Source organism: Rhinopithecus bieti, unplaced genomic scaffold (genome assembly GCF_001698545.2).
Source record: "Rhinopithecus bieti isolate Rb0 unplaced genomic scaffold, ASM169854v2 scaffold_63316, whole genome shotgun sequence".
Classification (NCBI taxonomy): Eukaryota; Metazoa; Chordata; class Mammalia; order Primates; family Cercopithecidae; genus Rhinopithecus; species Rhinopithecus bieti.
The window spans coordinates 140,605-165,649 of NW_016824497.1; the positions used below are offsets into that span (position 1 = coordinate 140,605).

A 25,045-nucleotide genomic window follows, 5' to 3' on the forward strand; every position below is an offset into this window, starting at 1 on the left:
GGCTTCAAGTGATCCACCTGCCTCAGCCTCCCAAAGTGCTAGGATTACAGGCTTGAGCCACCATGCCCGGCCCACTTCTCTATCTTACTAAATGTACACCATCTACCCAGGTGCTCAGGCCAGAAACCTAGGAGTCATCACTGATTCTTCACTTGCCCTTACATCCCACATCAATAAAGTCTACAGGCTCTATCCTCCACATTTCACTCTGCCCACTTCTCAGTAGTTCCTTTCCAGCTTTCTCACTGCTAACTTTCATCCAGTTTGCGATCAACCCTTTCATTTGTGTTTTGCCGCAAAGTGGCCACTTTCACTGTCTGCTCTGAGCTCCTGCAAACTCCTAAAACAACGGCCTCAGCCACCATCACGTCGTACCTGAACAACTATAGTATCATTCTAACTGGTTTGCTTCTACTCTTGTTCCACCCCAGCCCACCCTCCACAGAGCAACTGCTGTTCTTTGCACATCTCAGGTCGTATCACATCACTCCTCTGCTTATAGCCCTCCAGTGGGTTCCGATGGCCAATGGAATGAAATTTGAATTCCTGCCACATTCTACAAGGCCCATGGTGAGTGGCCCCTTCTCTGCCTCTCCAGCTGCACCCCCTCAAGTGTGCACTCCTGCCACATTGACTCTGTTTCTGTCCTTTGAATATAGCAGCCTCATTTCCATCTCACAGTCACCGCAATCACTTCCTTTGGTTCCAAACACTCTTGACTCAGATCTTCGCTGGTTGCATCCTTCATATGCCTCAGGGCTAACTCCACCATCCCCTTCTCTCTCTCTCTCTTCTCTCTTTTTTTTTTTTTTTTTTTTTTTTTTTTTTGTTGTTGTTGTTGTTGTTTGTTTTTTGGAGAGGGAATTTCACTCTCATTGCCCAGGCTGGAGTGCAGTGGCATGATCTCGGCTCACCGCAACCTCTGCCTCCTAAGTTCAAGCAGTTCTCCCGCCTCAGCCTCCCGAGTAGCCTGAATTACAGGCATGCGCCACCATGCCTGGCTAATTTTGTATTTTTAGTAGAGACAGGGTTTCTCCATGTTGGTCAGGCTGGTCTCAAACTCCCAACCTCCCAAAGTGCTGGGATTATAGGCGTGAACTACCGTGCCCAGCCAACCATCCCCTTCTCACAGAGGCCCTTCCCTGAACATCCTAGCTACCAGCTCTCTCTAAATCACTCCCACATTTACCCCATGTAATAATTTTCACAATCTTCATCAGTACCTGAGATCATGAAAGTCAGCTGTCCATCTTTCGTCCCCTGGAATGCTGTTAGCTCCATGGGTACGGGGACTCTTCTGTTCCCTGAATACAACCCCTAGAGCAATACCTGGTATATCCTTGGCATTCAATAAGTGGGATGAATACAACCTTAGGTATATATTATTCATGCATCCCACTATTTTTCTTGGCCAAAAAAGTAGCAAACAAACTACTCACATTTGTAGGACATTCTATAATTACAAAGTCCTTCACATATACTTTTATTCAAATATCTCAGCAATCGGGGGGCAAGTATCTTCATTCTAGAAAATAAAAATCCAAGGCTCAGACATTCCCTGACATGGGTAGGGCTTCCAGCCCAGTGCCCTTCCCACTGTGCTGCATTCTTCCCACTACAACTGGGAGCCCTCCTCCTCCATCTGGCCACACCCTGGCCATCCACCAGGAGCTGGCCCTCCTCTCACTTCCCAGGCACACAAGGACTTTGACGCCTTTGCTCACATTTTCCTGCCACCTTGCCCCCAACCCCATAAACACTGTCTCACCACCAATTACCAAGCTCCAGCTCCAGCCTTTACCTATGAATTTGCCTTCAAGACTCCTACTCAAGTTATATCATCTCTAAGGGCAAGTGCTTCTCCCAATTTTACTTTACTAGGCTATAAACTCCTTGAGGGCAGGAAGCAGATCCTGCTTTTTTTGTAACCTTAAGGGTGTTTGGAGAAGAAAAACCAAACCCTATTTTTAAATTATACTAACTGGATAATCCAGTTGGGCAAGTATGATCTGAAATTCACAGTGGAACAAATCTACCCCGGAATTTTCATGTATACACAGAAAGTTGGTTAAAAGGCTGAGGCTCTCTTTTGACTATAAACTACAACTTCACATTCAAAAGACTAGATTTCTAATAACCTTCTAAGAAATCACAAACATAGCCTACTGTCAAAGGAGGCAAACAAGCTATTATTGTTAATAATGCCCCAACAGCTATCATCTCCCATGCTCTCATATTGGGTACTCTGCCTAATACTATGAGACACTATAAGAAACAACAGTATAAGAGACACTATTGCCACCACCCATTTTACACATGGACACAAATTGAGAAGACAAGTAACTTGTCCAAGGTCACACAGCTGCTAAGTGACAAAACAGGAGTTGTGCCTAGCACTCCCTGGCTCCCAGATCTTGCTCTAAACCATACACCGAGTCTCCTTGCTGCTTAATTTGATGACATCACTACATCCCAGTTTACTCATTCAAAAAAATCTACTGTACAAGAGCATGGTCAGTTATAATTAACGTCTATTAAGTACTTTGAGATCTGTGCTAAAGGCCAAGTTAAAGGCAAAGAATACCTGTTACCTTTAACTGGAGCACAAGACCAGCAATTTTATCCTGGCCTTCCCGAAATTTCCCAAGATGCCTTCTTTCCTGCCTCCTTGAAAGAGCATGTAGAACTAAACCCATTTTCTAGTGAATATGATGCTCATGGGACATTTGAGCCTGAGGGTTCTAGTTCTTAACCTGACTCAGTGCACTTCACAATGGGTGTGTCTCATTAAGAACAAGGGAGTTCACGCAATAAAGGAACATCCAAAGCAGAAGGTGTTTTTAACATCCACAACTTTCAACTCCTTCAGTTCAAAGTCTTTACCATGTACTAGGGGGAAAAATGTGAAATCACAACCATCAATTTCAACTATTTAAATAGAATGCTAATAAGAGTCGTCAGATCAGGAAAATGGAGGAGGAGACAGGAAAAGAATTCTGGAATTCTGGTTCTATCCCTAGGATCTATTTTTGGTGTGACCTTGGTCCAGCAACACTTGCTTCTAATCTCCCAACATAAGAATTTCAATAACCTCAAGGACAAAAGAATAACATCAGCAACAACATAAAAAATCTCAAAAGCAACTTGCCTGAATTTAAAATGATTAAGAATTCCACTTCAACACAAATTTATGAAGTACAGAAATAAATACATAACTAGTTCATTTTAAAATAAAATTGGGGCTGGGTGTGGTGACTCACATATGCAATCCTAGCACTTTGGTAGGCTGAGGTGGGCGAATCGAGATTAGGAGTTCGAGGCCAGCCTAGTCAACATGTTAAAACCTGTCTCTACTAAAAATACAAAAATTAGCTGGACGTAGTGGCGGGCGCCTGTAATCCCAGCTACTCAGGTGGCTGAGGCATGAGAACAGCTTGAATTTGGGAGGCGGAGATCACGCCACTGCACTCCAGTCTGGTTGACAGAGTGGGACTCCATCTCACAAAATAAAAAATAAATAAATAAAAATAAAAATAAAATGTGGCTAGGTGTGGTGCCTCACACCTATAATCCCAGCACTTTGGAAGGCCCAGGCAGGGATATCACTTGAGGTCAGGAGTTTGAGACCAACCTGGTGCACGCCTGTAATCCCAGCTCTCCAGAGGCCAAGGCACAAGTATCGCTTGAACCTGGGTGGTGGAGGTTGCAGTAAGCCAAGACTGTGCCACTGCACTCCAGCCTGGGCAACGGAATGAGACTCTGTCTCAAAAAAAGTAAAAATAAAATTAGGTCAAAAGTTTTTCAGCTGACCAAGCAATTCACACCAGTAAGACATCTCTCAAAGAGCCACAATAAAACACTATCTACTGCAGTAAGGAAAAATGAAAGCCCAAGTTCTGATAATTGTCTCCAAGCAATCCTGTTCTTTTGGTTTCACAAAGCAGCTGCCAGATCTTGTCAAACGTGGCATTTAATCATTTCCTGTGCTTCTGAATTACCAGATACCCGACTTATCAGTCGCCAAATGACATCTGTGATTTGGAGTCCAAACTCTAGTGAGTTTTCCTTTCAAGAAACCAAGTCTAAGAAGCTGTATACACCGGACTGTGAGCTCACCATTTCTATCCCTGACCTTTGCACAGTGCCTGGCACATAGTAGATGCTTAGCAAATTTCTGTTATGGGAATAAAGTTTTATCATTAATTCATCACTTTTAATAATTTTAAATTCTAGCATGTTGTGACCAAGCAGGTTTTTATATTTCAAGTGTACCAAGCACAAATATTATCAGTGTTAACTCAAAACTAAGATTCACTTCCTAAAAGCTGTTATCAAATAGTTCATCTGCAAAGGAAAAGCGACTTTTTTTCATCGTTTTTCAATAAAATAATTTCAATAAAAAACAAGAGAAAAGGTAGTCTTAATGAGCTCACACCTGGTGGGTTGCCATACCCATTTCACTATTCCAATAGTTTAGGAAATACAAATTTTTCAATGTTTTGAAAAGGAAATTAATATGGTCACAGTTTATTTTCTAAATGAGATAAATGAAACAACAGGCTTAGTAGCTCTGCCAGAAAGTGCTGGCTGTCACCCAATATCAGTTCTCCTCTTTCCCACAGTAAGAGACTTTTTAGCTGGGCATAAGGCCACCCTGAATAAATACTACTCAACTGAACCTCCCTCTTTAGCTGGACGTGCCACACAACTCAGTCCTGCTGAACAGGACGCGTGACAAAGCATCACACTGCTGCTTCCAATATTTTCCTTAGAAGACAGCATGCATGTGCCTTTGGCTCTGTTCTTTGTTCCTTTCTCCAGCAGCTGCCTGGAATGTAGGTGCCACCACCTTGAATTTGAGGTTGAGGCTCCAATGGTGGAGCAACAAGAGAGCGAGTCCTGGGTCCCAACATCTCAGAACAGCTACCCAGATTTTTAGAGGCCAGGAAGACAAAGACAAAGCAAAAAGAAAAACCAAAAGAGGTTTTCAGGCTTTTCTTTAAAAAAAAAAAAAGAAGAAGGGCCGGGCGCGGTGGCTGAAGCCTGTAATCCCAGCACTTTGGGAGGCCGAGACGGGCGGATCACAAGGTCAGGAGATCGAGACCATCCTTGCCAACATGGTGAAACCCCGTCTCTACTAAAAATACAAAAAACTAGCCGGGCGAGGTGGCGGGCACTTGTAGTCCCAGCTACTCGGGAGGCTGAGGCAGGAGAATGGCGTAAACCCGGGAGGCGGAGCTTGCAGTGAGCTGAGATCTGGCCACTGCACTCCAGCCTGGGCGACAGAGCGAGACTCTGTCTCAAAAGAAAAAAAAAAAAAAAGGAAAAAGAAAACAGATTTAGAAATAGGATACTGTGAACAACAAAGGCAATTTAGAAAATATAAATACCGGCCGGGCACGGTGGCTAATGCCTGTAATCTCAGCAGTTTAGGAGGCTGACGCGAGCAGTCACTTGAGGTCAGGAGTTCAAGACTAGCCTGGCCAACGTAGCAAAACCCTGTCTCTACTAAAAATACAAAAAAATTAACCAGGTGTGGTGGTGGGCTCCTGTAGTCCCAGCTACTAGGGAGGCTGAGACAAGAGAATCACTTGAACCCAGGAGGCAGAGGTTGCAGTGAGCCAAGATCCTGCTGATACAGGAGAATCGCTTGAAACTGGGAGGCGGAGGTTGCAGTGAGCCAAGATCCCGCCACTGCACTCCAGCCTAGGTGACAGCAAGACTGTCTCCAAAAAAAAAAAAACCTACCGAAATCAAGTTACATGCCTAAACGTTTAAATTGTTTACTACTCCATTCCTGCACTTAGATATTCAAGAACATTTAGGGACCAGTATAGCTTGGGAACCAATTAGCAAGTACAGATGGTGGCCATAGCACGGGAGCTACAATCCAGGGGCTCCTTGTTTATGAGGGCATTTCCCCTTTAGTTGCTGGGTTGTGGGGGGAAATATGTGGTGATTAGGGGGGTTCCTAGTGAAAAGTGGCCAGGGAAGTAGAGAAGGAAACTCAGGGGTTTGGGACAGAGCTATTTACAGTATCATTTTCTGAAATGCTTGGGACCACAATGTTTTGGGTTTTTTTGGTTTTGTGGGTTTTTTTTTTTGGATTTCGGAATATTTGCATTAATACCTACTGAGCATCCCAAATCTAAAAATCCAAAATCCGAAATGCTAAAATGAATGTTTCTCTTGCACGTCATGTTGGCAGGCACTCAAAAACACTCAAAAAGTTGCCAGCTTTGGAGCATTTCAGGTTTTGGTTGTTCATATTTGGGATACTCAACCTGTACCAACTAGAATGAAAGTTATTTCAATATTTCAGCAACTACTAACTTCTTTGTGTATACCATATCAGTCCTACTTGGACTTGTTATTGCTGAGATAATACAGTGTATGCCTGTAGCAGCTACCTCCAGAAAGCTTCCATCTTCTTTTCTGCCCCATAACAAAGCAGCAGGCCACAACCACAATCAGAAATACCAAGAAAGTTACAAGAATGGTGGGTTCAAGTCCTGGCAGTACCACCCGTTAGCTGAGTATCACTATAGATTATCTGTGAAATCGTTCTATCTAAATTTTCTCATAGGGTGTTGCAAGGATCAAATGAAACAATGGGCCAGGCACAGTGGCTCACATCTGTAATCCCAGAACTTTGGGGGCCAAGGTGGGAGGATCACTTGAGCCCAGGAATTTGAGACCAGCCTGAGCAACATGGTGAAACCTCATCTCTACAAAAAATACAAAGATTAGCTAGGCGTGGTGGTGCATGCCTGTAGTCCCTGGTACTCAGGAGGCCGAGGTGGGAGGATCACCTGAGCCCAGCAGGTTGAGGCTGCAGTAACCCGTGATTACGCCACTTGTACTCCAGCCTGGGCAAGAGCGTGAGACCCTGTCTCAAAAAAGAAAAAATAATGTCAAGTAACTTTGCAAACTCAACAGTGATGAAACATGAAACACTATATGCAATCTTATACATTCCAACAAGCCACTCTAATTTTAACACATACATTTTAACAAGGGTAAAGTACAGCTAGGGCATAAACACTGAAGCCTTCAGGGATCCAACAGCTTGGGCATAAGGCTGGCAACTCTATTGTTGAAAAGACTCCACTAAACCCACTGATAGCATAGCCTTTGGTCGTATCAGATGGTTAGGATAGAAAGGAATGAGGGCAGTCACTCCTCCAGAATCAGCCACGACCATTAAAACAACAACGCTGGCCAGGCCACTCTGCACTAGGAATTAATTAATCCCCCATTTAAGGTGAAATGAGGGAAGCACAAAGTTCTTCACTGCAGCACTGCTTTCAACAGCAAAGGATTAGAAATTATCTGAATACCCAAATGGGTTAAATAAATCATAGTTCATCCTTGAAACTGACTATTATGCAGAGATTAAAAATACGAAGGAAGCTCTTTATTTACAAGATTGAACAGGCATTAAAACATACCAGGAGAAAAAGAGCAAGGTGCAGAAGAATCTACATGGCAAATGAGTAAAAAAACAAAAAAAAAACACTATGTACATGTTTGCTTATAAATGTATAGGTGGCTCTGAAGGATTCACAGTAAGCTGATGAAACAATGGCTGCATTCAGGAAGAACAGGGTGACTGGAGATCAAGGGTGGGAGGCTGACTTTCATTCCATCTTCGTAGTTTTAATATTTGTACCATGTGACTGTACTACCTATTCAAAATAAAATGAAATTTTAAAAATGGAAGTCAGTCCATGGACATGGGAGTCACTGAAAATCTTGCAGAGAAAATGACGGAGATAATGAGGTTAAAAAAAAAAATCAGTGCCCACAAGTCATGAAGCAAACCTTATAATTGCATAAAACAAGCTCACACATGCTCTCTTTATGTAGGCAGTTGCTGGCAAAAAGAGTCAAAGATTGATTTTTACAGCCTGTTCCAGAGGCATGACAACACATCAGTAAAGCAAGCTCACAAAAACGTATCTACTGTGGGCCAGGCACTGTGCTGGCAACCAGGGCATTACAATAAAGAGCGAATGTAAGGCAGAGGCCAAACTACATGGAAGAAAAGAGGTGCAACAGCTGAAAAGGTAGATAAGCCTTCCTACAGAGTCCCACAGTCAAGTGAGCTACAGCATAAAATGCAGTGACATCAGAGAGGAACTCTAACCTTCCCTATAAACATCCATGGCACTGACAGCATTCAGGGGAACCTTTCGGCTCTGAAAATACATCCAACACGAACTCCTCACCCTGCATCCATCCTCCTTTCAGAAGGGACTGAATCTGTCCATTCAAGGGAGTCCCAATATTCAGACGGAAAGCACTGTAAAGTGCTGTTTATAAATAGCTGCAGGGTCCAAACGCTTTAGTCCTGGATACCAGGGGCACTCCTCAACCTGCCTGGGGCAATCACTTCCTACCGGGAGGAGCTGGGTTTTTACCCAAGCAGAGTGAGTCGTGGCCTGAGTCAGGCGCCTCGCCTTTCATCTACTCTAAAGCAATGAATGAGGGGTGTGGCAGTAACCAGGACTCCTTATTCAGAAATAGGACTAACGCAGGCGTTGGTGACCAATATGCGGAACACACAGCTGCTTCTGGATTTGTGGCCACAGGCAAATCCAAGCCTAGTTTCTAATGGAGAAATGTTTATCATCTGAGCAACTCAGGATGGCACCTCTCTATGATAAAGAGATTCAGACAAGTTTGGTGGGACACGAACAGATGTGCTTAAGCTTCTGGTGACATTTTATAAAAACAGACACATTAGCTAGGTGGACGTCTGCTTAGGGGTGAGGGCGGGATGGGGTTCTAGCAGGAAATGAAGCAGAAACAACTCAGGGCAAGGGAGCTGTGGGCACAGCTGTGTCTGTAGCTGTCTGCAGGACTATGACAAATCCTAGGTCTCCGTTTCTTATTCTATGAAATGAGGGTGATGGTCTACCTTTCTAGGCCATTCCCCAAGCTCCTTCCCAACTTCTGCAAGTGGCAAATAGTTTCAATTGTAAAGAAATTCACAAAAACATTGGGTATTACTAGAATGTGTCTACTCTCTTTCACAGATGAAAACACCTATGTCTTACGCACTAGGATCCGATTTTTTTTTTTTTTTAAGAGACAGAGTCTCCACTCTGTTACCCAAGCTGGAGTGCAGTGACACAATCATAGCTCATTCTCACCTTGAGTTCCTGGGCTCAGGCCATCCTCCCACCTCAGCCTCCCAAAGTGCTGGGATCATTGGCATGAGCCACCATGCCTGGCTGAATTTAGATTTATTTTAAAGCATATTTTTAAGAGTTACAAGTGTCAGGCTCTATTAAAGCTCTAGGCAAATACAGATAAATCAGACCCAAGCCCCTGCCTTCAGTGGCCTCACAGTTCAGAACCCTCAGTAAGCTTTTATTCTGACAGCTAATAGATAGATAATATTTATCAGTTTCTATTCTGATGGCTCCCAAATAGCTTATTAGAAATCTCATCATGAAAACATCAGTAAGAAAAAAGACAGCCTATTAAACTCAACAGGATGAGAGCAACAGAGAAATTAGTCATTATAAACTCAAGGATCTAGAGCTCCTCCCAGGTAACAGATTAACATGGCTCTAAAGGAAGCAGGGTGGGGAGCAGGAATTAATGAACAAGGAAAGTATTTGCAAGACAAGCTAAAGATGACCTTCCTACAAAGGACAGCTGTTAGTCCAATTGGTGTTCCCTGAACAAACAGGCACTTCCTTTCAAACTTCAAGCCACAAATCAAGCCTCAGCTTCAATCGAAACACAGAATGCAACTAAAACCACTCTTGGTTTCATCTTAAAGCTACCAAGAGTTAAGGAGTACTAACAACATATAAATGACAAATAAGCTAATATAGCCAGGCATTTTATCAGTTGCAATTTTCTGTTACTCAATTAAAAACTTAAATTACTTGGTTTTTCAAAGGCTGCTGGTGCCAGGTATACAACTGCTGAATTCAACTCATAGCAGTCCTTAACCAGATTGGAAAAACACATAATAAGCTGTGAGACTAAATTTCAACTTGTACCATAAATATGTTAAACTTTTAATTTCATTGCCACTAATACACATTAGAATATAGTATTAAATGATATATGATTCAGCACAATCATATATTGAGTTAAAGTTTGCTTAGCTTATCAATACTTTATGGCCTCATAATATGAAACAACATCATTTCCAGGCAAGAAATGATGTGAATATACTTAACAGTACTGAATCATACACTTTAAAATGGTTAAAATAAATTTTGTCATGTATATTTTACCACAATTTTTTGTTTTCAAAGTACCAGCGTGTAAAAGATCATTCTAAAGAAATGGTTACCCTGGTTCCTATTCTCTAAAAGCCTTTAATGTATTTGGGGAATCAAAGAGCTCAACGAATACCTACTGAATGTCCATTTCTATGTATTAGATTTGAACCAAAAATGAACAAGACGTCAGTCTTGTTCTCAGGAAGCTCACAAACCAACAGGAATCATATCCATCAGGCAGACATTTATAGGGTGCCTTCCATATGCACAAGATTTAGCAAGGCCAAGAGGGCAAACAGGTGCTGTCTTATTTGCAAATACCCACACAACAGTGAAGGCTGACCAACGTTGACCTGAAGAATTCCGAGACTCCACTGAAAACATGTTTTATGGTCATTTAGAGTGCCCTAGTAAGTAGGGGAAAGGGTGACAGTGGCTGTATTTGCTACCTCTCCCAGCCCACGATACAGGGGACATTTAAAAACCCAAGATACTGTTCTATCAAGGGCAAGATTTATGTGGCACAAGTTTAACTCCAAGAATGGGCTATTTCACCAAATGGAAGATGTGTATGGCATACCATCAGGTGGACTGAGCACTGGGAGCTAGAGTTCAGGGCCCACATTGCCACCGACTAGCTGTCACTTGACTTTTCTGGGTCTCAGTCTTCTTCCTATAGAGAAAAGGTTGAGCTGGTCAGTGCTTCCCTGCCATTTTCACAAAAGCACTGTATGATGGAGGCAGGTGAACATAAATAGAGGCATACTGCAAAGCAACCACCAAAAGCTTGCAATGTCTTCAAAGACGTGTTTTATATAGGCACACACTTCATTCTGTACTATAATGAAGCTTTCATACCATCACCATGCCACCTCAGGAAGATGTTTTATATCTGATTTGCAGCACACCAGGGGAATGGATGCCCAAGTCCTGATGACTCACACTTTTGCAAATTCCAAAGATAGTCTCTATTTCCTTCTGGACTCAGATTTCCCTCAAGGTCTATACCAATCATCTTGAAAGAAGAAATTGAAAAAGGACAATATTTTAAAACCCAAAGTGCTGATTTAACCTCATTTTCTACACTCCTGAAAATTCAAGAAGGCCATGTGTCATTTTTTATTCAATATATGCAGTGAGATGCTGGATACATTGACTAGGATTACAAAGACAAATCAACCAGGCCAGGAGGAATAGGAAGCACAGCCTTGGCTCTCCTGCTGTGTTCCCAGAGCTGGCTTCCACCCTGTCCTACAGGCACCCCGTATCAACCCCCTCCTGTCCACTCAGGCTGCAGGATACACCAATACTGTGCCATCCAAGGCACTACCCAATTCTGGACCTGCAGACCCACATGGGAAGCGCTCTCTCCACACCTAAAATGAGCCTTGTAAGAACTCAAAATAAAAAGTCGTGGCTCTCTGTAGCTCAAATACAGCACAAAGGTCTGCAGATTGCCAAAGAGTTTTAACATGTTGCCATCTTCTCTTTCTTCTGCCAAGTCCCGTATTTCCCCTTCCTGTCTTCATCAAGATAATGTATACTTCACGGCGGCCTGTGGATTGCCCTCCAGTTGCAGTCTTCCATAGGGAAAGTTAACCTTGGACCTGGCCCCCAAAGGGTAACCTCTGCTGTCCACCGGACTGAAAAGATAAGAAAGCTACAAAAACTCCCCAGTGTGAGGGAATTACGTTCATATTTTACTTTAAGAGACCCATAACAGTAAAGGTTGATGTTGATTGGATGTGCCAGGCACCCTGCTAAGTGCTTTATCCTCACCTTTAATATTCACAACGCTTTGAGGTAGGTGCTATTAGTACCCCCATTTGACCAATGAAGACAAGTAATTTGTCCAACATCAAAATCCATAGAATGTAAAGGAGCTGGGATTCAAACCCACATCCATCTGCCTCAGTGAAGTTCTTACTCCTAATGAGGCAAACTTTTACACAACTACCGAGTAACTTAGAGCTAATGACTTATTATTCACTGAGAAATTAGAAGCAATGGAAAAACCTCGTGCCCTTCCACCAGGACAACTAGCCACCTACCTGCATCGGTGCCCCTTATCTGGCCTTTCTTCCTCATGACTGTGATGAGCTACCCTTGCCCCAGTCATCAGGCCAGCTCCCCCATGGTACGTTCTCTCTCACCTACTTGTTTGGTGAGGTCACACCAACAGTTCTCCCCTCTCTTGCATTAACTTTTCCTTTTTGACTGAATCATCTTCATCAAACCAGCTCACTATAATCTTCTCCCATGTTAAACAAAACAAAACAAAAACCCACTGTTTCTCCTTCCAGTCCCCATGGCTCTGCTCCCCTCTACAGCAAAACCCCTCAAGAGTTCCTATGGTCTCCAATTCCTTCTCTCCTGTTCTCTCACAAACCCACTCCAATTAGGCATTGCTCCCACTCCCCCTCATCAGTGCTCTCACAAGGTCGCCAGTGGCTTCTACACTGCCAATCTCATGATCAAATCTCAGTGTCATTTGATATAAATGATCTTTTACTTCCTTTCTGAAACACCATCATGTGGCTTCCAGGACCACATACTCCCTCCTTCTCCTCCTGCCATAGGTGTCAGTCTCCAGGGCTCTCCCTAACCTCCACGTGTAGGAACACCATAGGGCTCAGGCCTCTGTCCCCGTCCTTGGTGCCCTCATCAGTTCATCACTCTAAACACAACCTAGAGGCTCCTCTACTTGCATCACCCATCAAACCTTTCCAATTGAATTTCAGGCTTTTAAATTCAATTTTTAAAATTGACTCAGCTGCTTACTCAACTGCCTAAATAACTCACTTGGTTGTCTAGACACTACAAACCTGACACATCTAAAACCATACTCCTGCCCCGCCCCCAAAATCTATTCCTCTCACATTTCTCCCCAAACCATAATAGAACTCCATCCTTCCAGCTGCTCAGGTCAAAAACTTTGGACACATTCTTCTCTACTCTGTCTGTCCCAACTGATATCTAGTCCACAGGAAATCCTGTTGATTCTACTTTCAAGACATACCCAGAATCCAAGAACTTTTTACTATCTTCATTGCTGCCACATTGGTCCAAAGCACCATCTGTTTATTACAGGAGCCTCCTAGTTAGTATCATTACTTCTATCCTTGTCCTCATACAGTCTACCCTCAAGGCAGCAGGCCAGAGAAATCCATGTAAAATCCAGGTGAGGTCACTCTTCTCAGAACCTTCCAATGCTCCTCCCCATCTCATTCATGAGTAAAAGCCAGTCATTCGATGATCCATAACGCCCTATACAATCTGCCTCCAAGGAGGCTTGCTGCTTTGCCTGAACATGCTTCTGCCTTAGGGCCTTTGTGTTTGCCATTCTCTCTGCCAGGAATGCAGCTTCACCTTCTCAGTAAAGTCTTCCCAGGTGGCCCTATTGCCGACTACTTCCCTCCCCATCTGTACCTCCCTGTTCCCTCTCTCCACTTTATTTTTGCAGATCACACCAACCATTCTCCCCTCCCTTGCATTAACACTTCTGCATTAATTATTACTATCTAACATAACACACTTTTTGTCTATGGTTTGTCTCCCCAGTCAGAACATAGGCAGGGATGTTGTCTATTTTGTTTCCTGCTGTAGCCCCAGCACTAGAACCATGCCAAATACATAGTAAATATTCAGTGAATATCTGTCGAATGAACAATTTCTATAGGAAAACCCCAAAAAGCTGGCCATGGTTTCTCTGACAGGTCTAGAGCACATTCTCCTGATGGTCAAATAAAGACAAAAATCCCTATTTCTTTGGGTTAAAACAGAAAACAAGTATAAATCAACATGTACACACACACAGAGAAATAAATGAGCTCACAGAGCTTACATATTCTACGATATTGAAAAACCTTCTCAGGTGGCTTCTGGCATGGCTGCTAAGCTTGGAGAGAGGGATCATTGTCTCTCAGACCTTACCTCCCAGATCAACCTGAATGAGGGTCCTCACAATGCCTCTCCACATTCCTACAACCCCTTCTCAGTTAACCTCTGTAGCAGCCCTTTCTAAATAGAGGGCAAGCCTTAGAAGGTACTTTTCTTTCTAAGCTGGCTTATCTGATACAGTATCTGAAATGGCTTTCCCATGTTCTTGGCATTAAAATACTTCTCTAGTCTGGGATTCCCAAAAGACCTCCCTCAGTCTTGGTGCCATCTAATTCAATAGGTGTCTCCTTCAGCCTTCCCCAAGGCTACTGTCCTTGCGCCTCTAAAAGGCCCAGCAGTGCCCAGACCCATCTCTCTTTGCACTTGTAAATTCACGGAAGTCTTCTTCATTCATCACCCAGGTCTTTAAGCCTCTCAACTTTTTCAAAGTATCGTCTTAAGTCAGCACCTGGGCCTAGTCTCAACAGCAGTAACGAGGCCTCACTGGCAAATATTAATAATATCCCTTTCCTGGAATTATGTCTCTGCATGTCCACCTGATCACTTCTGAGCCTCTTGGAACTCTTCCTTTTTTGAAAACTCTTGGGGCTGGGCACGGTGGCTCACGCTTGTAATCCCAACACTTTGGGAGGCCAAGCCGGGCTGATTGCCACAGTCCAGGAGTTCAAGACCAGCCTGGCCAACATGGTGACATTCTGACTCTACTAAAAACACAAAAAACATTAGCTGGGTGTGGTGCTGCACACTTGTAGTCCCAGCTACTCATAGGCAGAGGCAGGAGGACTGTCTAAGCCCAAGAAGGTCAAGGCTGCAGAGAAGTGAAATCGCATCACTACACTCCAGCTTGGGCAAACAGAATGAGACTCTGTTTCAAAAAAAAAAAGAAAAAAAGAAGAAAGAAAGAAAACTCGGGTTTTGTGTCACAGCAAAGCTGGATTCCTTAGGTCCAATCAACAGGTTTTCAGCACCTTTGATTGGAAAACAATGGCCTTTTTCCTACCTATCTCTAATCTCTCTGGAGCCTTGTAGAATTCTAAACATTTCCATTTCACAACTTTTATTGTTTCGATACCTTTGTTCTAAAGGGACATACATAATCACACTGCCAGTAAGAGGCCATCACCCAACAAGATATATCAGGGGAATGGGGCCTAGGGAGGATTTCTTACTACCTTCAGTAAGGAGGAAGGAGAACAGAACAACTCCAAACTCTCAGTGCTGCTGAATGGGGCATCCATACCAGAGGCCAACCATTCCACCCCTTGGCTATGATTCACTTGGATAAGGATCCTCTTGTTAACTTTACATCACAATACTTTATCATAATGGCAGCATATCCGGAAGAGAAGGGCTCCAGATTCTGCAAGGACAAAGGAGGTATTTGGCTCAGGAAAGCTTAGGTTCGGTGATATTCTACCCTCTGGGTCTGAAATGTTTATTATCATTTGCAACTCTCTCTCTCTCTCAAACACACACTTAAAACAACCTCAGTACAAATGAACGTCCTTTTCAAAATGAAGAAACCACAGTGACATTGATATCATCGAGCAAAGCAAACACAGCTCTTGGGTAAAGAGGCATTACCCAGTGCTTCCTTACTCTTCAAGAAATCACTAACCAGTGTGCCCCTTTCAAATTATTGCAAAGCTTATTTTTATTTCTATACTCCCAGGCTTAGAAAGCATATTTCTCTCAAAGGCTTTTCTTATACTATATCTGAAATGGCTTTTCAAAAAAGTAAGTTTCAGATTGCATGACATGCAAAATATACTAGCCAGTTGGCAAATAAACATGCAAGCAGATACCCATGGCTCCATGTCACAAGTTTTTGCCCTTTGTACTTGCGTTTAGTGGTACTTCCTCCCATTCCCCTAATTCAGAACAGTCGTCTTTACCATTTAATTGGTTTGAGAGACTTAGTTTTCTAAACAGACTTTTTGCCAATTTAGGATGAGATGGAGCGATAGTGGGATCCAACGTTGGAATCTGGCATGGGGCTGAACTGGGAGGGTCTGCTGCCACACTGTGGCCTGTAAACAGTCTTCTACAAACATGCCAATCTCGGAATCGGTACGCTGGTTTGAGATCATCTTGCTTTGTTTATCTAAATGGAAAAGCCAGACAGCAGATTTGATGGTGGTTATCAAGCCCTGTTATTAGGTTGACAGGGACCCACGCTGGTGAGAGGCCCATCTACCTGGCCCAGTTCAGGGCTAATTAACAATTAGCCTTTTAACTTAGTTCCAAGAGATCAGTGTTTGTAAACCTAAATGCCAGTTTAACAAACAAACCTGCGAGGGAAACACTACTTCCATACTTTGCCCACATACTTTCCAACCTTAGGCAGTCTTGTCATCAATAATCCACAAGCTCCTTCCTAGTAAACATTAGTGCCAAGCAAAAAACTAAGAAAAATAAATCGTCTTCAAACCTGCCCTGGGTGTTGTGCAAGTTATCCAGCCTCCTAGGGATGGAGATGTGGGGGTGCTTTCAAGGTCACAGAGGTCTAAGAAGGCCTGGAAACCAGACAGGTGGTATTCCTTAGCAGTAAGCCCATCCTGTAACTGCACCACCCACCCTCCTTGGGTATCCAGCCCGCAGTCACGCCCCGCCATGTCTGTGCGCCCATCTGTCCACTCATCTCTGAACACTGAGACCTCACTGGGATTTATCTATGGCTTAGTGGCTACGAAGGGCTGCTAAGCAGAAGGCACGGCTCTTCTGAGACACACTTCCCAACTGGAGAATGGAATGGAAGAAAGGGAGAATGTACACTTAAACGTGATGAAAACCAAACGTAAAAGGAGAAAGCACACACACAACACAGACCGGGAAGCAGGGAAGATGCAGACTGAAGACCAAGTTTGCCCAACATGCCACGGCCACTGCACCTCTTACAGTCTTGGTTTCCTCATCTATTTAACAAACACGAAGTGCTCACTCTGGACCAGGACTACTCTAATGTGCGAGGATCCTAGCTTCACAGCTGAAGGCAGGAAGGCCTAGGAAGGTTAGGAATCCTGCACAAAGTCATAGCTAGTCAATGGCAGAAAAGGGTTTGATCCCACCTGGCTCTAGGCTCTGCTCTTAGTCACTACTTTACACTCTGCCTTCTGTGTAAAGGAGAAAAGCTAGTCTGACTCAAACGAAGAAGACTTTAAGAACAGATTCTTGGAGCACACTTATGGAAACTGACGTAATAGATCTGGGCTAGGCTGAGAATCACACTTTTATAAAACGTTGCCCAAGTAATTACCCTGAAGACCAGCCAGGTTTCAGAACCCCTAAGCTTCCTTCCAGATATAAAGTTATTTGATTCCTGAGTTGTACCCAAGCCCAGAAAAGGAAGATGGGCACTGGGGGCTGAGACTACATCCACTTCCCACTGCTGCAGTACTTAATCTTTACCATCATCCTCCCAGGAGCCAGCGGGGGTGCTACACAGATTCCCAGATCCCACACTATGGCTCCTAGGCTCACCCCTGGAGTAGGTAAGCAGCCTTCCCACCATCCTACCAAAGGAGTTAAATATATCCAAGATTCCCTTACTATCCTGGAAGAAATAAACCTACCGCTAACAATTCACAAGCAACTTCATACATGTACTGCACACTTCCATTTGACTCCCACACTCCCGTCAAGTTGCTCTCAGAAGGATCTCTATTCCACAGCCATCCTTCTCTATCCAGCCTCATAACAACCAACCACCTCAGCAAGTCCTGAATAACCACTGCAGTGTAGGTCAGCCTGTATTTCTGGGGTTAGGTTCTAAAGTCTGCCTTTAGGGCAAAAGCCAAGTGTAACTTAAAATCACTCATGAAAATCCCTTAGCTGGAACCCCCGCCTTTGAAAAATCAAAAACCAAGAATTAACTTATTGTGCGTTTCTTTGCTAAGCTTATAGCTTCCGTTTCCTCGGAGGCAGAAGATACCAAGGCCTGAGCAAGGAAGGGCGAAGGGTTAGAGAAAGGGATTTCTCCCTCTCCACCCTCAGCAGAAAGAGTTGATTTCACAGGTTAAATTGAGTGTATAATATCAGACTCTATTGTATTTGCAAGGCATATGCTAGGTGCTAGCAGGCAACGAAATGAATGTAAGACCCCTGCCCTCACACAACCTATAATCCAGTTGGGAGAGATTAGATCATCTCGTAAAGATAGTGGACAACAGTTAAGCACAAACCATCAGAATTGTCAGACACAACATGCTACAGATATCCAAAGGAGTTAAGACATTGCTTTAGTGTAGAATGGGGAAATTTTAAACTGATTCTTAAGCTATGATTATATTCTTAAATGGGCCAAATTCAGCACTAAATCAGTGTTTCAGGCACAACTGACGCTGTCATCTAAGCCTACAACAGTATTTTCTGTTTTGTCTCACTGTCCCTCTTGAAAATACCAAATAATTCACTGGCCTCACTGTCCACAGTAATATGGTGAGCCGAGGTCTTCAGGGAAGCATGCGCCACAATTCTGGTACTATTTGGTTATTAAAGCTTAAATTAAATCTCAATATATTGTTACGCTAAAAGAGTCTATATAACTGAGAACACAGAATAACCGCTTCTTTATAATAAAGGAATCCTTTTATATGAGCATTTAACCTGACTTCCTCAACAATTTATACCATATAAATATGTTGACCCTTTTTTTCCCCAACCCTGTCATTACTTGGTCTCACACCAGCCTGTGTTAAAATTAAACTTGCCTATTTCTGCTTTCTTGCAGAGTCCTAAGACTTCCTGTAAGTCTCGCTGCCCATTTTGGCTTTTTCTCTACTCTTAGCATTCAAGGTGACCCAGCAATCCCTGGAAGATGGCCCTGGGCCACATGGCACTCCGAGTGAATAAATGCAAGGAAGCAAGTGCTTAGGTACACATCCTGAATACAACTCTGATTCTGAATACAACTCACATTTCACTGGGCTTTTTCTGAAGGGAATGGGGCGGGGGCAGGCAAAAAAGGACGGACCCAGAACTTGTTCCAAGGCCAGCTGGAATAGCATCAATAGTAAGAGTCCAGGCACCAATATTTAAATAGACCTGACCTATGCATATAGGAAAGCAATTTGATAAATCAACACAATATAGTACACTTCCAAAATTCAGACGCTTGCCGATTTCTCCAGGTCTGAAGAACATATCTGGCTTTTCCATTTAAAGATGGTAAGAGCACCGGTCAGAGACATCAAATTCAAATCCACATTCTGTTGAGATTCTGCTCAAGCTGAACTTTCAGCTTCGGTTTCTTCATCTGTAAAGAGAGGCAGTTGGACTAGATAATCTCTAGTTCAGAAAACATGATTTTAAGAGATGGAACATGACAAGTCTGAGGAAAGTCAAGAACAAACCTAGTAAGGGTCAGAACAGAAGAGACAGCGGGCCTGGAGCATTTCTGGAAGACGGTGGTGATCAGACAGAGAGACCCCATAAAGAAAATGACGGTTGGCAGAAATCCAAAATGACTTCATGAAACTCTCTCTTATAGATCTCCTTCTTCTAGGTTCTTTCCTGTGGTCATATATAGTTCCATCTCTTCCCAGAAGAGCTAAGAGTGATGATTCATAGGCTGGATATACCCACTGTCATCATCATATACCTTCCACCTCTGGAGATGATTCAATCTTAACTACCTAAGAGAAATTAAAGAGTCCAAGGTGCTCAGCCCCTGACCTCAGTCACTCAGCGGACCAACTCGGCTGACCATTGAGTAATCTTTTGGAGTCTGAAACTTCTTTAATATAGAGCCTGAAAACCTGGATGAAGTTTTATGGTATCTACTTCAATTTTACAGTCTCCAGAGCTTTAGGAACACCCGACATGTTCTGAGGCTCTCTGACACAATATTATTCTGTCATAAAGTCATAACTAGAGTTTAAAATGTGACTGAATAAAGGCACTATAGAAAATTTAAACTACAAAAATTTATGATAGGTCTTCTATGATAGTGCATTTATCTGACAGTCCCATGCAACTCTGATATTTTACTTCTCCTTCCTCAAAGTCCCCTGTTCATTAAACTCACTTTTGTTATAAGTCTAATTAAGACCTATTAAAGTTAAGTTGCTTTGAACATGGGTTTCGTAAACATGACTGAGTTTAAAATATCATTACCGCAAAACAATAACCTTTGGCTTTACTCCGAGGCAATCTTACAATCACAGAATGTTTAAGACACCTTGTAAGGTACCTGACACACAGTAAGTACACAATTACTGCTTTTTAAATGATCATTAACAGCTACCATTTAGCAAGTACCCATGCCAGGCAGGCATTAAGCACTTTGCATATTATCTCTTAATCCTCATAATAACCCCAGTAAGCAGTAATATCTCCATTTTACAGATAAAGAAATTAAAGCTCAAAGTAAATTAACAGCTGCTAATAAAAGGCCAAGAAGGAATCTCAGCTTAGGTCTCTCTCCCAGCAGGTCCCTGAAAGACCCCCACTGAGTTTTTCCACAGAATTTAGGAAGCTGGTCCAGAAGTTTTCTCAATCTTACTGGCTTGGCCATTTACACCCACATTCTTGACTGTCAAAGGCGACAACTGACCTGTGCTATGGCCTGTGTGTGCTGGTTCTCCTAGGAAGACCAATGCTACTCCTGAAGCTGGAACACTTTACAAAAGCATGGGGGTGGGCAGCACATGACATAAACCACAGCCTCTTTAAAGCGTGGACACTGCCTTTGGACTCCAGGAAACACAGTCTTCCTTATACGGGGCCTCTCCCCTCTGTCAGCTGCTAAGAAGAGCATTTCTAGAAGGCATCAGACCCCACTGCAGGCTTATCCTTACCTCCGGAGGAGTTGCCTCAGCTCTAATACCAGAGAAGCCCAGCAGCAGTAACAAGTTTTAGCAAGCATGCTGCTAACCTTCACGACACAGATTCCTGGCAAAGTCACGTTTTGCAAATCTCCACTGCCAGGATATTTCTTGTCCCAGTACGTTTCCTTCACACTTTTTGCTTGAACAAGTATTTCAAGGAAGCCACCGGTTTCAGTGGGCCTCCGGTGCAGAGAGAGAATGCCCAGGAGAATGAATTCCCTCTGCTGGCCCACAATCATTTCTGCACTGACAAGCTCAAATTCTACACACCAAGTATTCCGAGACAATAAACGTCATCCATTATCTGAGTTAACAGGAACCTTTCATTTCAGATTTACAGCTTAACAACAATTATTTCTGAGAGAAAGCAGAGTATAAGCAGCTGGCCAGGCATACAGCCTCAGACCACCCTCCTAGAGCCTCCCCACCCCCAGCTAATTTCTGTGCTTCACCTAGCAGGTGTTATCAGAAAAAAACAACTGACTAAAATTCAGGGGCTGCAACATTCACGAATTCCAAAGTTGTTAACCGCTGAAATCAAGAGGTTTCCTCCAGTTCTAAAATCTCATTCGCCTCTCCTAAACACAAAATCTCTTCACTGTGGCTGCGCTTTGCTTTCTCCGGTCTGTTGGTCCTGGAAGGTCCTGGTTCAACTCAAGGTCTGGGTGGGGAGGGGAGACCTTTTGTTGCTAGAGCCTATTTTTCAGTAGCACAGATCAAGAATGCAGCCCCATAGCGATTAAGGCGACTAAGCGCCAAAATACCCTCTCCGGCTTAAATAGCTCGATCATGTGGGAACCACACACTGTTTAAGAAATAAAAGGAGAGGCCCGTAGTGCCGGTCTCCACTTTCTCCTGGGAGGTTTACCGCTACGGTCGGGGGTTGTCCCTTTCAAACCTTGTTTGCAAAGCCCAGGCTCAGATCGGACATTTTGCTTTAACCCCTTGGCTGTGCCCGCCCAGCGCAGGAGCCGAGCGGGTCTCGGTTGCGGCCGAGTACTTTGGGGGCTGGGCACATCACTCAGACTTGTTTTCTCAGCTGATCTAGCTCAGAGAACAGGTGCTTGGTTAATTTTTTTTTTTTTTTTTTTTTTTTTCAGGCGCGTAAGAGTATATCCTAAGGAGCGCCCCCGCCTTGCTGGGAAAGTCATGCAGGACACATGGAAAGTGGCTTTCCAACTTGTGCGGCGCGCGCGAGTCTGCGAGGGAGATGGGGTGCATAGTGAGTTTGGGAAAGGCCTGAACCATCCTGGAACTACGCTCCCTGCAAACCCACAGCAGAGCTGCGGTGACCCCGCACCCCACCCCCGCCCCAAACACACACGTGAAGCTCAGCAAAGCGTGCCACCTGCCGGGGTCTCAGCAAACATGCCCGCAGGGAAGGACGGGCGGAAAGCACTTTGTTTAAAACAGGAAAAAAAAGTAAACTCTCCCGGGGCCCAGCCTAGCCCTCGGGTGCTCCTCCTTCCCGAGCTGAATGGGGGGAGGCGCCGCGCGAAGCGGGTCAGGGCGGGGAGCGGAGCGCGCTGAGCGCTGGGTGCGCCTCCGCCCGCCCGGGCGCGACCCACGGGCCAACTCCTCCCCAGGGCCGGCGGGAACAGGGCGCGCCCTCGCCTCTCCTCGCGCGCAGGCCGGCGCGCCGGTGGGGGTGGGAAGGGTCGGGGAACTCACAGCCGCTTGTCCTCGGGCTGCAGTTGCCAGTGCATGGCCAGCGAGAAGCCGAAGAGGCTCCCGGGGTCCCCATATTTCCGGATCACGTTGTCCTCCTCAGCGTCCAAGTTGAAGGCTGAGCCGAGCCGGGGCAGGAGCCCGGCCGACAGGTAGAGCAGGCACAGCTGCCCCGCGGCGGCCATGGGCGGACGCACGGGGAGGGGAGCGGGGACCTGCAGCGACCGCCCTGCGCTCCGAACTGAGTCCGAGGCTGCCGCGCTGCTACCGTCGCGGCCACCTTCGCCTCCTCTTGCCGCTGCGCCCAGCCCCACCCCCGGGACGGGTCGCACTCTCCGTCCGGCCGCTCCCCCTCGCGGGCAGCTCGCGACCGCTGAATGAGCCCGTTGTTCTCTGGAGACTCACAGGCGTTTTATCAAGTGACGAGGACGCCGGCCCCGCCCCTCCCCACCCTCTCGCCCCTCCTTGCGCGCCGGCGGCCCGGCGCACCGCCCGCACCTTACCCGCCGGCTCTCGCCTCTCCCGCCGCCGGCTACCTGCCCGGAAGCCACGATGTGGGAGACCCGGAGGCGAGCTCGCAGCGAAGCAGCCCCACTCCGCCGCCCCCTGTGGAGAGAATTGTGGTTGCCGAGCAGCGCAGAGAGACGGAGACTTTACTACCCGTTATAAAGAAAAGTGCAGGTGATGCACCGGGCCTTATTGCCTGAGCAGCCTGTTCTTGCAGATGTGGGCCCACGTGCAGATGCATACGTCATTCATTCATTTCTACAGGTGTTTGTGGAGTGCTTAAGGCGTGCCCAACACTTGGGGACTACAGCTGTGTAGACTGCTGGGTCCTCAAAGACTTAACCCTCAAAAATGATCACAGCACACAGCTTGATCGTGCTGTATAATGTACACAACCCAGCCATTCCCTCAATTCATCCTAACAGTCCTATGAAGTGGGTGTTTCTTTTTGCAGATCAGAAAACCGAAGCTCCGCCTTGCCCCCAGATCACCTAGGATTTTGCCCAGGTGACCAGGAGAGCTTGTGGGAGAAGTCACGCAGGTCAAGGATGGGTTGTTTAAAGTGGCGCCAGGAGCTCAGGCGATGATGCCTTTCTTTCCTAGCCCCGAACTTTAAGAACTAGTGGGGAGAACTGCTGGGCCAAGAGACAGCTCCGAGTTCTGTGTGGGTGGCATGAAGGCTCCTGCCTGTAGGACATGAGGCGGAGCTCCAGTAAGGTGTTGGCCCTAGGGGCAACCTTATCCTGCAGGGGTTCTTAACCCGAGGAGAGAGAATTCATTCAAGGGTACTGTGAACTTGGATGAGAAAAAATTTACATCTTAATTTTCACTAACCTCTGACATTTAGCATGTTTTGCCATTATGAACGTAGACAACAAACTGCAGTAGCAGTAGGATAAGTATTTATGACTTAGTAATCACTAGAAACCATTGGTTTTTACATCACATCACAGTTGTTGCAAATATCTCAAATTACAGTAGTTATTAGACAATTAGCCACATATGTCAATAATGAAGCATATATATTGCTCTAGCAGAAATTTTTAAAAACATTTTGTTAACTATTTCAATATTATTGACTTTTTTGGTAACCTCTTGTGGTTTCTTTTATGTATTTAAAACCCTTATTCTAAGAAGAGGCCCATGGTTTTCAGCAACCTGCCAAAGGGGTCCCATGGCATGAAAAGGTTGGGACATGCTGGCCTGAAGCCTCTGGAGTGCCTTGGGGAGCCCTCTTTGGAATCTGACATCCCTGCATTGGAAACACAAGCAGGGTGCAGCCCCAGGAAAGAGCAGGAGCTGTGTGTGCACAGAGGTAGGGGGTGTCCTCTTCTTCACCTCAAGGAGTATTGAAGGGAACAGCATGTGCCACTCAGAAAAGCTGCATGAACATCATCAAGGGTCCCCACAGGTGGTAGCAGCTGCCAGAGTAAGTCCCTCAGCATATCAGGGGTGTTTACCACTTCCTTTCCAATCAGTAACTCCAGTCAATTATAGTCCAAAGTGGGGTGCAGTGGGTTTAAATTCAGTAGGTGATTTTGGAGAGCACACAGTTTTAACGAATACATCTTGATAAGGTTGAGAAACTATTGGAGAAATAATCTAGTAAACTAGGAAGTATTTGTAAAGTGATTTTTCATGCAAATAAGTTGCAAGTTAGCCTTTTCCCTTCATGTAAAATATGTACTATTCCAGAGAGATGGGGTCCACACTATTATAGCCATAGTATAATGAACCTCACTTCAGAGTGGACTCAGCCAGGAGCTGGTGATGTGGCTGTTAACGGTTGCTGAAATATTCTGAATTGGTTGATAAAAGCTGCTGCCCTTAGCTCCTCACGGGCAACCATCCCTGCCCTCTCTATTTTCCTGGGACTAAGCAACTTCCTCACAG

General features: G+C 44.8%; 1 protein-coding gene across 2 annotated transcripts in view; it reads right to left on the reverse strand.

Annotated features, from left to right (window-relative positions):
* Nucleotides 1–23,059, reverse strand: part of ITGA6 (integrin subunit alpha 6) — a 79,268-nt gene extending 56,209 nt beyond the window's left edge. For both annotated transcript variants that reach the window (XM_017862362.1, XM_017862363.1), the window contains exon 1: nucleotides 22,649–23,059. In XM_017862362.1, coding sequence (XP_017717851.1) covers nucleotides 22,649–22,830 — 182 coding nt within the window. In that variant the 5' untranslated portion in view covers nucleotides 22,831–23,059. The remainder of the gene's footprint in view (nucleotides 1–22,648) is intronic.
* Nucleotides 23,060–25,045: the final 1,986 nt, after the last annotated feature.